Genomic DNA, 12,079 nt, shown 5'->3' with positions numbered 1-12,079 from the left:
CGAACCGGTTAACCGAACCGGTCCAATACGACCACACGTTGATTAGACGCACTAGTTGATAGGACGCATGGCCGCGTGTCTTTAGCAATAGCCTAGGGTGTAAGCTCCAACAATCCAATCACTTCTGAATTTCGATTCAACCCCCCAAGTGACCTTCCTCGCCTCGCCCCAAGCCTCGGCGGTGTCTACGACCAAGTCAACCAGTGCAAGATCCCAGTACGACCTTCTTCAAATTATATTTGTGTATTCAAAATTAATTAACCTAAGTAATTACTAAGTACTACGCTTCCTCATACACGTAGCGCAACGTGTAAGCAAAAGTAGTGAGTCAAGTTAGACTCACTACATACATGGCTTACAAGTACGATGTCAACAAACGTTTGACGCATTTGTTTTTCGCACACAAGGAAGCGATAGATATATACAAGACAAATTACGATGTTATATTGGTCGGTTAAACATACAAGACCAAACACTTCAATTTCCCACTTCTCAACATCGTTGGCGTTACCGGTATGAACACGACAATTCGTATTGATCAAGCCTTCATCTGTGGCGAAACCCAACCCGATTACGAATGGGCATTGCTACAGTTATGGACTCTTCAACGGGAGAACGGTATTCCTACACCACAAGTGTTCCTGACCGATAGGGAGTTGGCTCTGATGAACGCGCTAGAACATCGATTTCCTGAAACACCAGTGCTTTTGTGCATATGACACATTTTAAAGGATGTACAAGCCTATGCCCGCCGTCATATATTCCCTCAACAGATTGACCCAGTCACAGGTCGACGATGCGACTCTCTGCCACACGATACCTTTATCCAAGCTTTTCTTTGCGTGGTGTACTCTCATACTGAAGAGGATTACAATTACCGGTTACGGGAACTGTATCTTCTCGCAGCTGTGGAGGCAGCCTACATATCGGGAGTGTGGCTGGATATTTGGAAATACGGAATCGTGAGATGCTGGACGGATCGAGTGACGAATTTTGGTCTACAGGCTTCTTCGCGTGTTGAAGGCTATCATACTGCAATGAAAGGATGGCTTGGAACCTCAACTGGAGATTTTTTTAACTGTTCATACTCGGATGGAGCATTGGCGGCGCCAGTCTATCGACAAACGCTGGATGAATGTTTCTAACGCAGAAGTGTTCGTACCAAGAAGGTTGCGAGTAAATTTGTTTACTGCAGTTGTCAAGTTATTCATCGAAATGCTTTGCACCGATGTCTCGAAACACTTCATCGAGTTGGCGATTTACTGAAGTCATGTACTGGATTATATCGGCAAACACTTGGTTTACCTTGCGTCCATATACTCCACCACAAGATGACATGTTTCCTTCTTCTACAACCGACGGACTTCCATGGATATTGGTGGGTTCACCGTAACCAGGCCCCACGTGAACTACCACCGCGTGTAATAGAACCTGAGCGCATTCAAGACCGAAGAGCTCGTCGTGCCGTGGAGCGCCGGGTGCAACGACACATAGATGGAGCCGGTCCCCGAGGAACACGTCGGATCCCGTCCGGTTTTGAATACTAGCGCAAGACAATCCTACCAAGACATTCACATACAAATATAATCATGGTGGCACCATCCAATCGGATCAATGATTCCAACATATATCCATGATATCTCCCATTCGGATCCATGAATATTTGCGGCACCATCTAATCGGATTCATGATATCTCCCATTCGGAACCATGATATCTCCCATTCGGATCCATGATATCTCCCATTTGGATCCATGAATATTTGTTTGGAAACAATTTTAAAACTTCACAATACATGCATTAAGAAGTTAGTTGGCCCCCGTCTCTACTTTTTTCAACTCACTATTTATCTTCGTCTTTTTCCTCCTCGCTACCATCACCACCACGACAGGTAAACGCTGCGTACTTGTTTTCTTACCAAAGTGACGATCACACTTTTCACAGTACGCACTTTTGTCGTTATTGCGCTTGCGTTTCTTCGCAATCTTCTCCTTGTCTGGGTTGGCGTTGCAGTACCGGGCATGGTTAGCCAAGGTCCGCTTACTGTCGCACTTTTCAAAGCAGTACGTACAACGATACACAAGCCATGCCACGCGCTCCACCACCCTTTCATCGTGATAAATGGCGTCAATATTAACACACCCACATGTAAGCTAAAGTAGTGAGTAAAGTTAGACCCACTACAAACGCACCCCATGGACGCGACGACCCACCTCGTCGTTCTCAAGGCTGCACCTACGGTCAACGTCCCAACAATGCCATCCGCGACTGCCGTGTGCTACAGAAGCATCTGCGTACTGAAACGGTCAAGGAAGGCACTGTGCTGCCGGCGAACTTCGCCATTATCGACGCTCAGGCCTATGGATGCCCACAACCCCTTTCCGTCCAAGCAGCAGTGCACTCAACGCGACGATGGTCGTCAGCTCCCGCCCGCCCGCAATGATAATGGGTTTAAGAGCCCGGGCATCTACGATCGCTTTGGCAACCCGGTCAACTTCCAAGACCTCCAGCGCAAGTTGAACACGAGAGGACGCGAAGCGGGCTCGTCGTCTATGCGAACATCTTCATGCCCGACATTGGTCCTTTCTACCACCACTGACCCGCACGATCCTATATGGACCGCTGACTCTGGTTGCACCCGCAATGCTGCCTACCAGGAGTCCTGGTTCAAAGATATTAATCCGTAACGCCCTTGTTAGCAGTCAGTTCATTGAGCAGACGAGGTCCACGACGCCCACCGCCCACGAAGTTGTTCTTCATCAGCTCGTTGATATTGAGTGTAGTTCCATATTGACGCAGCTGTCTTAAGAAATCAGAGAACTACTTCGAAGTGCAGCCTTGGTCGAAACCCACGTTGAACTTGATGAGGCCCTCAACGAAGAATGCATCAATCACCTTTTGATGAACCAGGTTAAGCCGGCCACGAAGTTCTGCTGCAAGCTTCATTGCTTGGAACATAGACGAGTAGTTTTCACCCGCAGCAATTATGTCTGCCCACTCCAGTCCGTCGTACGGAATTCGCGGAAGTGCTCCATCTTGCTTGACTTGAAGCGCATTGCGAGCCATCATTCCTCGAGGTGTGCGCTCTCAAGGGGCTCCGTCGAACGAAGCGTTTACTACTACGTTTTTCCAGTCCCAAAGCACGCTGACAAAATAGTCAGTCGTAGTCACGCCAGTCTTTTCGTCGGTCTTGTTGGCTATCATGAAGTCGTCGATCTACCTCACATCCCAGCGCCGATTGGTGTCTGGGTCCCAGTAAGGTGACTCCGGCTCCTCGTCCGACGAGAACAAATCGTCGTACATGCCCTCGTCTGAAGAACCGGTATCACTCAGGTCATCGCTGCAAACATCATCACTGCCGGTAAATTCGCCGTCCGAAACCTCCTCAGATGACGATGAGTGACTCGTAAAACGGTAAGCGCTGGGCCTTCACCATATCTCTCAAACTACTACTAAATCTAGAGCAGAATGTGAACTCAAAACCAACGCAGCCAGGTCTATATAGAGTAAGAATACCCAGTCAGTACCGCCAGTGTTTAATATACTGATCTAATTCAAAAATTTAGAATTGTTCCTATACCAAATCTCGAACTTCAAGCACAACTGGTAGTTTGTTGCAGGGAAATGTCAATACTGGCACCTGCACACCAGTTGTACACCGTACTTTGTAAAAAGTAATGTGTAATTACCCCCATCTAGCCCTTTTTGATGTACCAGATGTGGCAAGGTCTAGATGGTTGGCTCCGGAGTATCCACGCGGCCTCTGCCTGGACTCGCGTCTCTCTCCCTCTAACCTGCAATATACCTCACTTTTCAACCTTCCTCCTCGTGACTTTCTCTCCGGTTCTCCTCTCTTCCACTTGCGCAAAGTAATGGCTCGACAAGGAACAGGTTTCGCGCAAAACCGCGCGCGGAGTACATGTACAGACAACGACGAGAAACACCCCCACAAGTAATATTATTTCACACGACATAGTAGGGCGGAACAACCAAATACGATGATCAGATCAGCCAAAACAATGTTATGTAATGTGTTTGGTTATTGTTTTGAAACAGAAGATAGTTTGTTTTGCCAAAACGAAGCAGTGTAGTGTTGTTAAACTTTAGCTACTGGGTATTGTGGAATAGCCTTTTCAAAGCTAGAGGCTACACACTCAGTCGTATGCATCTCCCACGCTCTAATGGTGCGCTTAATAGAATCAAGCGCTTTTCGCTTGAAGGAATCTTGCCTTTGCGAAAGTCGGTAAGCCACAGTGTGCGCAACGTCTTTTGTAGCGGCCCCATGGCACCAACGTCAAGGGGCTCACAAACCGCCGTGTTGTTAGCAAGGAGCGCGCACACTGTGGCCTTCGTCTCCTTAGCGATAACCTTCTGTCCCTCTTCCGACACATGGCAGTCGACGTTATTGGCAAGAAGAACAGAAGGGACATTTATTTCGAACTTCAAAAGCTCTTTAGCGTAAATTCCTCTACTATCCACCCACCTCGCAGCACACGTGGCCTTGGTCTTGTGGGTACGTGGGAAGCTCCGTCATTTCAATAGAGCATCTGGGGACGCCTTTTACGATGAAGAGAATGGGGCACTTCTTTCATACCAACATAAATAAAAATAAACGTCAGTAGCATAACTATAAACGCATTTTTTCAACAAAAAAACTCGTACCATCCGCGCGCACAGTCATCACCGCTGTCAATATCGCTGAATACATCTCCGTATACTTGACTTTGGCCCCTTCGACCACGTTCCGCCAAGATGTACTTGGGCGGGGTGTCGAAATAAATTGTCGTTTCGTCGACATTGTGGATAACGAACAGGTCGTGGATGTGCTCGTACTTCTCCCAAAACTCAATCGCGAATTTCACATGAGTTTCTTGCAGATCCGCAGCCGGTTTTGTGTGTGTTGAGCTAATTACACAGTAAACCCATGGCTAATAAAAATTGAGCAGTCGGTAAAATAGTTAGTAAATCCATGACAACAATGTCGTTTTAACACCACCAAAAACATATTACCGTTTGGAGAAGCGCTGGAGCAAACGCATGATAGCATTATGAGCAGAGACAATACTTTTCGTGCCAGCAACATAGCTATTAAACCACTTCTGGAGTTCCTCTTGATATACTCTAACATCATAGTAGTGCATATCGGCTAAAATAATGTTGGCTAGTAATACGCGTACATGATACAAGGAAGATACAGCAAACAACGAACCTCCTCGTCGCGCCTCATGTCCTTCATGAAGGTGACGAGCCCGTGTGCGAACGGGATCATCTCCTTCCGACCTTATCCTTTCAACGTCTTGCTTGTATGAGACCCCTTAAAGTCGTAAATGAAGTGGGATTGAGTTTCCCACCCGCCTATGGTGCGCCGACGATAGCCGAGGTGGTCAGTCGCGCCGTCGTCGCCGAGCTCCGATGCTAGCTGGAGGACATAGCGCTTCTTTTGGATCGTGTAGGTGCGTTGTTTGGTTGACTTGTTGGTCGTGACCATGGAGCTACGGTTCCAAACGAACCGTGAGTGCGGCAATAGCGCGGTATCCTTCGCGCAGATGGCGCCACAGTTGTTGCTTGCAAACCAGTCAATAAGATTGAACTATAATTGGATAATATTTTTGAAATATTGTCAGCCGATTCGATATTATGTTTTGACCAGGTAATGATTTAGTATATATTTCAAAGTGTGTGAATACATTGGCATCCGGAAGAACCGGTCATTACGATCCGTTAAGCCACCACTAGGGAAGAGGCGAAGGAGTTGTGTCGGCGCCTCCAGCATTGAACTAGGGCTAATTCAGCCATGCTGAACCTGCTGGACCGATCGGTGACTAACATGTTCTTCATGGGATTATGTCATACATGCGGCTCTGCAACATCTGGAAGCTATTGGAGAATACGTATGGGGTTGGGGACGCCGGTGTAGTAATCGAGCTACGCCGAAAGTGAGATCGGGTTGTCAACTCGAACTGGAGTGACTTGGGGACCCTATTCGCCCCGTTGAAGCAGCTCCGCAACGACATGAACTTGAAGACGACTGGATTGGTCGGCAAGGAAATTGTGACGGAACACTGGTTGTGCAAGGAGGTGCTGGCTCAGCTGCCCAGTTAGTTTTGGGGAAGCTCCATCAACATGACAGCGGAATGGTTATCCATCATCGAGAACGTCGAGATAAGCTTGCGACGCGTCTTTGGTGATCGCACCAAGAAGGAAATCAACCTGCCCACGAAAAGAAGCGTCCCGTCCAAGGAATTTGTAATCAAAAGTGTAAGGGGACGCTGTAATGCCATATGCCCTAAACAATCGTGAGTGAATAAAGTAATATTTAGCATACAAAGGATCGGTTAACAGCCGTCTTAAGAAAGGATTGAACTCCGTGTGATGAATGCAAGATGCGATCCGAATCGGATGTGCCTGATCTCTAAGTGTGGGTGTTATGATATCGTTATGATGTGACAAGGTGATGCACTCTAATTGGGCGTAAATAGATTACCAATTTAGCCAATAGGAAAATAACTTGTGTGTGCTACACAATCTGCCGAGGGATATAGGAGAAGGAAGAAGAGGACGCGTGGCGCCACCACAGCAGTCCCCCTCACTTCGAAACTGACGGCCTATTTAGTAGACCAACATGTTGGTCGGCATGCACTACGAACACAGTTGGTTAACCATATGCTCAACGTCGTGGACCCAGTGACGGGCACGCGCACGAACACGGTTGAGGGGCTTTGGGATATGCATATTAAACGCCACATTACGGCGATGCCCGGGATGAACCAGAAGTCCCTGGATGGGTATATTGACGAGTTCATGTGGTGGCCGTGTTTTTTCCTTCGCGATGCTCACATGGTGAGTACATGTGTGGACTCGTGCAGGCTATCATCCGCCGCTCGAAGAAGGAAGAGTCCGGTTGCAGTTGTGCTACTGAAGTAAGGTTACTCAAAGGGTTGCATTCGGTTATTTTTCAATAAAGTTATTTTTATTTGACAGTATTAAAAAAACAGAGTCGTGGAAATGGAGCTCTGCGTGGGGAGAGCCTCTCCTCCAAATCGTAGTTCGTTTTACCAGGCATCGCCCCAAGTAGAGGAAGGCATCGGCTTCGCCGCTGACGGAGTCCGCTCCAAGTTCGGCCAGTTCCACGGGGACCTGACGCGGTACCGGACAATCTAGCGGATCAGCATCTTCGTCTTCGGTCGTGGGAATATCTGTGGAGGCTGCAGAGGAACCGCCAGCGGGGCCGTGGGCCGAATCAGCGACGGTAATAACGATGACACGAGCGGAGTTGCAACAACGGAGGCGTCAGCATGTCCAGTAACACCGCTGCCAGCGCTGGTACACGCAGTGTCATCAGCAGCTCGCTCGCGCAGCTCAGCACCGCCGACCGCAGCGTCTGCGCTGGCCGTCGTTGTCGTCGGCCGCGGTTTTGCCATCCGGCCTACTGGTCCAGCCCTGCTCCAACCCAGGGCAATGCCTACGACACTATAGTCAACGTTGGCGTCAGCCGCTTTCGATATTAACGACATTGCACGGTCCTTCGCGCCGAGCGAGCTCCCGACGGCGATACCTACCCTGCAGCTGCGCATTTCACTCGGAGATAAAGTGGATAAGTTTTTTTTTCATTATTTCGCTGATCTTCGTCGCGACATGCGTACCCCCAGGCATACAAACACGCTACTCACCGCCTGTTCCGTCGGGAAAGCTAACATACTCTCCCCGATGTGGTTTGACTTACAGATTCGTGAACTTGCATGCGTTAAGTTATACGCGCCCCAGCCGTGCTCATGGCGCGGTACATCGACCGCCCCGTCTCCCCGCGGACTGACGGGACTACAGTTCACCTCCAAACTGAGATGGAGCTGTTGCAGGGTACTGAATCTTGGTACACTGTACCAGTTCCGAGGTACCCGAACCGGTTAACAGAACCGGTCCAATACGACCACACGTTGATTAGACGAGTAGGTTGATTGGACGAGTAGTGTAGAATGATGGTTGATTAGACGCACTAGTTGATAGGACGCACGGCCGCGTGTCTTTAAGCACTAGCCTAGGGTGTAAGCTCCAACAATCCGATCACTTCTGAATTTCGATTCAACCCCCCAAGTGACCTTCCTCGCCTCGCCCCAAGCCTCGGCGGTGTCTACGACCAAGTCTCCAAGTGCAAGACCCAACTACGACCTTCTTCAGGAGCAACTGCGGCAAGACTCCTCCAATGCGAATTTCTCAGCCGACTTCTGCGCTGCCTCCTACCGTCGGCCACTGCCCGTCGTATGAGGACCTGCTGTTGGCAGAGAGTGTCCCGACCATCTTCGACGACGCGATGTAGTACGACAACTGCTGTCGAGTCTCAAGCACTTTGTGCTTGCCAACTTCGAGTGCGACTCGGGTAACACCCCGGCGCGCATGACCCTCATCTCACGATGATCCATGTCAACAAATTCCTGGACCGGGCCCTGGTCCATCTATTAGTGGATTCGCCTCACTGGCGGCGGGACTTTTGCGACGCGGTCCGGGCTATTGACTACCTCAGTCCGGACTGGCAAGCGGCTCTGAATAGGCTCACGCCTCCAATGGCTAAATCTTTCAAGGCGGCCGGACCTACAACGTCGATATTACGGCAACTCCTACCGTTAACCCGGCGGGGATCGACATCGCGGTTTCTGCGATTAGCCGCCTAATTAGGACGGGCGAGAGCCGTGTTTGCGGTTCATTGTCCGACGGCATGTGTTACACCGGTAGTGTTAAATGGTGGGCATCCACCGCTGCAACTGCCATTTCCGCCCACGAATTTGCAGGAGTGGACTGACCGTCACTACATAGCGGACCGGTTATTGTACAGGCGCCACCAGTGTAAGGACCGAGACGTGACGAGCACGTCAAGGCCCGCACATCTAAACTACAACATCCACTACGCAAAGACAAGTGGGTAAGTAAGGAACATGCACTAGGGTGCATGATCTCTGTCGTGTACATTTACTCTTGTATAGCGCACGTCAACCCACTTCAACTTGAAGTGGATTGACCAATCAGATTCATACATTTTAGCACCGCCTTGGGCACTGGCCCAGACGGCCGGCCACAAGGCCTTAACCAACTAATATCACTTTGCAATTTACGTCCAACTACCTACACGTTTCCACATCGCGGTACATCTTCACTCGCGGCCTTCTACGTGTCAAGCCTTACATCTGGTAGCACTTACGGTCATTTTCGCCGGGCAAGTGGTCAGAAGATCTTCAATCGACCGACTCGACTCGCTACTTCGGCTGACTACTGCTACAGTATCCGGGTTAGGGTTACTGCTTTCGCACTTACTGCTACTCTACGTGTTCCCTGACTTAGCGGCATTAACGCTTTTCGCTAGCCGTAAAGTCTTGCATAATCGACATTAACGCTTTTCGCTAGTCGATTACGCTAACTAGCCTCACGCTTATTGCTAACGGTTAGTTATCCGAAGGATTTGTACTAGTTTAACGCTTTTCGCTTCACTAGTCACCTTCCCGCACGTAAGCCTAGTATATTGCGGAAACCTTTGGCCTTGTATGACCAAGGTGAAAAACCAAAAAAGTAAAAACCTCAACTCAAACCCAGATCCTAATCTACAAGCAGCAGATCGACTTCGTATTAAGGGATTAAACTCAGTTAATCGCCTCGCAAGCTTAACTCACCACTTACAGGACCAGGAGGAGAGTTTTCACTCTAAGTCCGAGCGTATACTTTATCGAGAAGCTTGCCGTATCCTAAGTTTACAAGTAGTGCGTATTCATAACACACTCACTACTGTATTCGACCGTGAACTTAAGGAGAGCTCGCGTAAAAGAGCACTTGAAGAGGCTCAACAGGAAGAGCTACTTGTTCAGGGTTTCGATCAGAAGAAATCCAATTACAAGGCAAAGCGCCAACGCTTGAATTAGCGCTAAATAGCGTTGTTTAAGTGTTGTTTTAAACTTTTTTCGCATTGTTTTAGTGTAATTGCACTTTGGCTCAGCCAATCAGTAGTTACCTAAACCCCAGCATCCGTATAATTCCGAATTTGAGAATCCGCGTAATTTTCAGTCGTTTCCTGAATTTTCGCGTAATTTTCGGGTAAGCTTTGGCGTAAGCTTCGGGTATTTTTCCAGTATATGCCTAAGCGTACTGCTCGTGAGTGGGACGAAGATCAGCAAAATCGTCGCATTCTCACCATTGAACAAGCCGTTCAACGCGCTTTCACAGTTCGTGCTGCTACCCATTTGCAGTACGAAGTTACTTACTTGACGGAGCATCTCCGTGAAGTTTTCTTTCCGTTTTTCGAAACTCACCTCGACCGTGTTATCGAGCCTGGGTTTGGACTGTTTCTCTTCGAAACCGTCGACATCTTGAACACCTGTGCCAACCGCATCGACACCGAAGTTCGTGCTTTCGTTGATCGCGTTATCAGCATCAAGCGCGCCCGTTTCGAGTAGCTGTTGACAGTGTCGTTGTAGCTCTAGTTCTAGTAGCTAGCAGCTGTACATTCGTAGCGTAACTTTAATCAGCTTTTAGCTCAAGTTACACTATCATGACTTCGTTAAATCCTGGTGGATGGTCTGCTGACCGTCTGACACAGTCTGTGGTCGAAATGGTGCAGAAACAACAAGCACTAATCGACGTTTTGACTTCGCAACGCAAAGAGGTCAAAGTTGAAGGTATAAGCCTACCTCGCTTCTATGGAAACATGGGTGACTCAGTTGAATTGTACTTCGACCAAGTTATTCATTACTTTGAGGCGAAGAACATTGATTGGCAAGATGAGAATCAGAGTAAGCGCATCATTGCCATGATGACTGCCAATTTCAGAGGAAATGCTGCTGCATGGTACATGCTTTGCAGGGATTCCGTCAGTGATGTCCAAGATTTGATCCAGAAGCTCACGAAGGAATTCGTTCCTCCGGATCTTCAGGAGCGCCTTCGAGATCGATTGTACAGTCTCAAGCAAAAACGTTGTTCTAGCTTGGAGGACTACATCTCTCGGTTCCGCGTTGCTATCATGCAAGTCAAGGACATGAGTGAGCTTGACAAGATCACGTACTTCATTCGAGGTCTTGTTAGTCCCACGAAAGAAGAAGTTCAGTATCGTCGTTGCACGACGGTATCTGAGGCTCTCTCAGTTGCACTCGAGTATGACAGATCGCACTTTCGTGCTGGTCCGTTTCAGAAGAGTCGTTGGACACCTCCAAGATCTTTTGGCCGTTCCAACTCCACGTCATTCGCTCGTTCCAACACGGCTCCACAGCGTCCTGCTGAGAATGAACCTGAGCCTATGGAAATCGACACTGGTCATGTGCATAACCCACGCCGTGACAATTATCGTCGCCCTGTTCAGAACAACAACCGTAACAGTGGCAACTCAAAGAAGTGTCGGTATTGTAAGAAGCCTGGTCACACGATTGAACAGTGCTTCAAGCTTCAAAATCGACAGAAGCACGGAACGAATAACAGCTATCAGTCTGACACTAAGCGTGGTCAGTTCGCTGTTCACACTTTGGCAGCAGAAAAGCCAGAGTCTGTTGAAGTTGTTGAGATCAATGATCTCAACGCTGCTACCATCCAGTCACTACCAGCTCCGAATGAGTTGATTCGGAAGCCAGGTCTGTGTGAAGGCAAACGTGTCACCATTATGCTAGACACGGGAGCCACATGCAATGTCATTCGTCCTGGATTGGTGGATACTATTCCTGACACGATGATCTCTCAAGTCACCTTGTTTGACGGAAGCACAACGAAGAAACGTGCCGTTCACAAGGGCAAGGTCACTATTGAGATGGATGGCTATCGATTCAGAGACTTAGAGGTCCTGGAATGGTCTATGAGCCCTGAACACGATGTCATTCTCGGAAAACCTTGGTTTACCAAGTACCAACCAATTATTGATTGGCGTACTCATCACCTGCAGTTCAAACCGCAAGGAATGAAACCAGTGTTGCGCAAGGTAGAAGTATCTGGTGCTGAGTTCAAAGCTAAAGCCAAGCACCATGACTATGATGAGATTTACCGCGTCAAAGTTACTCCAGCTCAACCCGTCACGGAAGAACCACAAGAAATTGTGCCTCTCCTTGATGAGTTTGCTGACG

General features: G+C 48.6%; 1 protein-coding gene across 1 annotated transcript; it reads left to right on the top strand.

Moving 5' to 3' along the window:
• Positions 1-10,587: 10,587 nt before the first annotated feature.
• On the top strand, positions 10,588-11,258 carry IUM83_10940 (Retroelement pol Polyprotein; the record flags this gene model as incomplete). The annotated part of the gene is made up of 2 exons (XM_067935472.1): positions 10,588-11,152; positions 11,254-11,258. The coding sequence occupies 2 exons, from the start codon at positions 10,588-10,590 to the stop codon at positions 11,256-11,258; spliced, it is 570 nt and encodes a 189-aa protein (XP_067780611.1).
• Positions 11,259-12,079: the final 821 nt, after the last annotated feature.

Source organism: Phytophthora cinnamomi, assembly GCF_018691715.1.
Source record: "Phytophthora cinnamomi strain GKB4 chromosome Unknown Contig126, whole genome shotgun sequence".
Taxonomy (NCBI): Eukaryota; Oomycota; class Peronosporomycetes; order Peronosporales; family Peronosporaceae; genus Phytophthora; species Phytophthora cinnamomi.
The sequence above is the reverse complement of the archived record's forward strand: the minus strand, read 5'-3'. Positions and strand labels throughout refer to the sequence as shown.